Source organism: Montipora foliosa, chromosome 9 (assembly GCF_036669935.1).
Source record: "Montipora foliosa isolate CH-2021 chromosome 9, ASM3666993v2, whole genome shotgun sequence".
Lineage (NCBI taxonomy): Eukaryota > Metazoa > Cnidaria > Anthozoa > Scleractinia > Acroporidae > Montipora > Montipora foliosa.
The window spans coordinates 598,132-600,631 of record NC_090877.1 but is presented as its reverse complement, the minus strand read 5'-3'; the positions used below and the strand labels follow the sequence as shown (position 1 = coordinate 600,631).

The 2,500-nt window shown below is 35.6% G+C and overlaps 1 protein-coding gene across 1 annotated transcript in view; it reads right to left on the bottom strand.

Moving 5' to 3' along the window:
• The window catches only part of LOC137970507 (ras-related protein Rab-26-like), a 14,991-nt gene that overhangs the window by 10,468 nt on the left and 2,023 nt on the right, over positions 1 to 2,500 (bottom strand). The window contains exon 2 of the mRNA XM_068817029.1: positions 2,031 to 2,097. Within this exon, the coding sequence (XP_068673130.1) occupies positions 2,031 to 2,097 (67 nt within the window). The remainder of the gene's footprint in view (positions 1 to 2,030; positions 2,098 to 2,500) is intronic.

Genomic DNA, 2,500 nt, shown 5'->3' with positions numbered 1-2,500 from the left:
AAGATAAGAATAATTATTACTACATGTAAGTAATTAAACAGGATAAATTTGCAAAAAAATTCCATCTTCTTTGCAAAATAATTATCTGTGAAGCTACATGTACATGTAAGCTTGAGTTTCAAAATCCAAAAAAAAAAAGTGTATGTGTTTCTAATAAAAAAAATGGTTTCCCTTTTTTTTTCACCTCCTGGGTGCTCATCTCCACAGCTCCTAGAATGCAACCACAATGTTTTCACTCACTTTCAAAATGAGGTTGCACAATATGCGAGCCATGCACTTATTGAAAGCTAACTGTTTTAAGGTGGCTTACTACAGTTATCCGAAGAAAAAATATCGAAAATTTGAAGTCTGTGAAATTAAAGCAAAATGATGTCTCTTGTGAAGTGTTGGTCACTGCAATTGATGTAAAATGTAATTTTATCTAACAAATAAATACAAATCAAGGGAAAACGCTTAATATAGTGACAGACTTCCTGGAGGGGGGACTGGAAACTAGACATTTCAAAGGCCTTTTTCTCAAAACCTAGCCGTACAACCAGGGTTAAAATTTTGCGAATTAGTAAACAACATGTAGACAAAACCGTCAACATTTTTTCAAAAAGTTCTATCAGACAGTTTTTCATTTATTATTAAAATAGATGAAAATTGACGTTTTTGTCATTTGTGAAAAACCTGTCTGGCAGATTTAACTATTTATTTCTCTACATAATTACTTTTTCTCGCTTTCGGAAATCCTGAAATTTTGAGGTGGGGTTGTACGGCTGGTTTTTGAGAAAAAAGCCTTTGAAGTGTCTAGTTTCCAGTCCCCCCTCAAAGAGCTCGGTCACTATGTTTAGCATTTTTCCCTGATTTGAATTTATTTGTTTGGTAAAATTACATTTTCATTAATTGCAGTGACCAACACTTCAGAAGAGACATCCTGTTGCTTTAATTTCACAGATTCCAAAACCTTGATCTTTTTCTTCAGAAAACTGTAGTAATTAAGCCACCTTAAAATGGGTGATCAGACTTAATGGAAGACTTGCATGGCTTGCTGGCTAACATTTTGCCATTAGACCTTTCTTAATGAGTTACCAGAAATAGTCATCCCCACAGATTCCGAAGGAATAAATGGATCTAAACCACCCTTGTAATCCTCAATCCATGCGCTCACTCTTTTATTCTACACAGTCATGCTCTTGTCTTTTACACAACTTACATGTATATAAGGAGGGTGGGGAGAGTAGGTTAGAAAATGGGTACTACAGTTTCTTTGACTGTAGCTCCAATTTTCTGTTTATGTGTCTTTCCATCTCAGGGCATTACTTTTTCAGACATTTTTTCCCTAAAGACAACACCTACTACAACAAGGATAAGAACTATAATTTAAGCACTAGAAGACGTTTTCAGTGTTTTCATGGCCTCATCTAAACACTTGAAGGAGTTTTTGCATGTTACGATGAGGCTATGGAAACATGGAAAAAAGTCCTCTATTGCTTTTATAAATTACTTCTCAAAGAGAATTATTTTTGACAAATGAAAATGTTGGTTTTTTTACTTCTTGATTGAAACAGGTCTTCTTGATACATGGTCACAGTTCCTACCAGCCAATCAATATGCACATCTAGCTGACAATACATAACCAATCAATATTTGTGTGATGTCACAGCTGTGTTTCCATACTCTCATCTAAACATAGCCATTGACCAAATTGGCGAGAGGGCACAGTGTATCCTAATTACTTTAATAGCCCGTCAATAGCCACTGCCAACGACATGTATAATATCATGGGAAAGAGTTTTTAAGGAAAAATCAAGTTCTTTCAGTAAAAGGAGATCCAAGAGTCTGATCAAATCAAATCAAATGCTTAACATGGCATAAATTTGCTGGCATTTCCAAGTTAAAAAAAAAAAACCCAGGAGTTTCCTTTTTTGAAAATAAACTTCTCAATATTACTGTTACACTTTGCTTTATTCTTGATCCAGCGAGTCTGAAAATTGCAACCCAGTGAAACATCCACGTGTTAAACATTTCTAACATGTTGTGATTACCTTGTGAATCTCTGTAGTAAGCATGAGTTATACTGCGGAACCTCTCTTGTCCAGCAGTATCCCATATCTGTTAAAACCAAAACTTCAAAATCAGCCATTTAGTTTTCCGATGAACACTACAGATTAGGCAAGTCAAATTTGTAACAGTTTTAGTACATGGGGACCTTGGTACCAACTTACCGTCCAACAGATGTTTTCCAGTGCAGGTTGCAGGTCATTGTTTCACCACAACTAAAACAACCCAAACCTTAAAAAAATGCTAACCTTATGCTTAAACATCATCTAAAGTATTGTGTTCAGGCCTAATGCTAGCATTAACAAAAGTTTGGGGTTGTTTCAGCAATGGCAAAACAATGACCCGTAACCAGCAGTTTACACCCTCAACGTTCCAATGCAATTGTGCGTTTGTTTGGAGTGTTTGGTTGTAGTTTTGTTTCTAAGTTCCTTGCCCTAATGGAGTACTTTCGTTT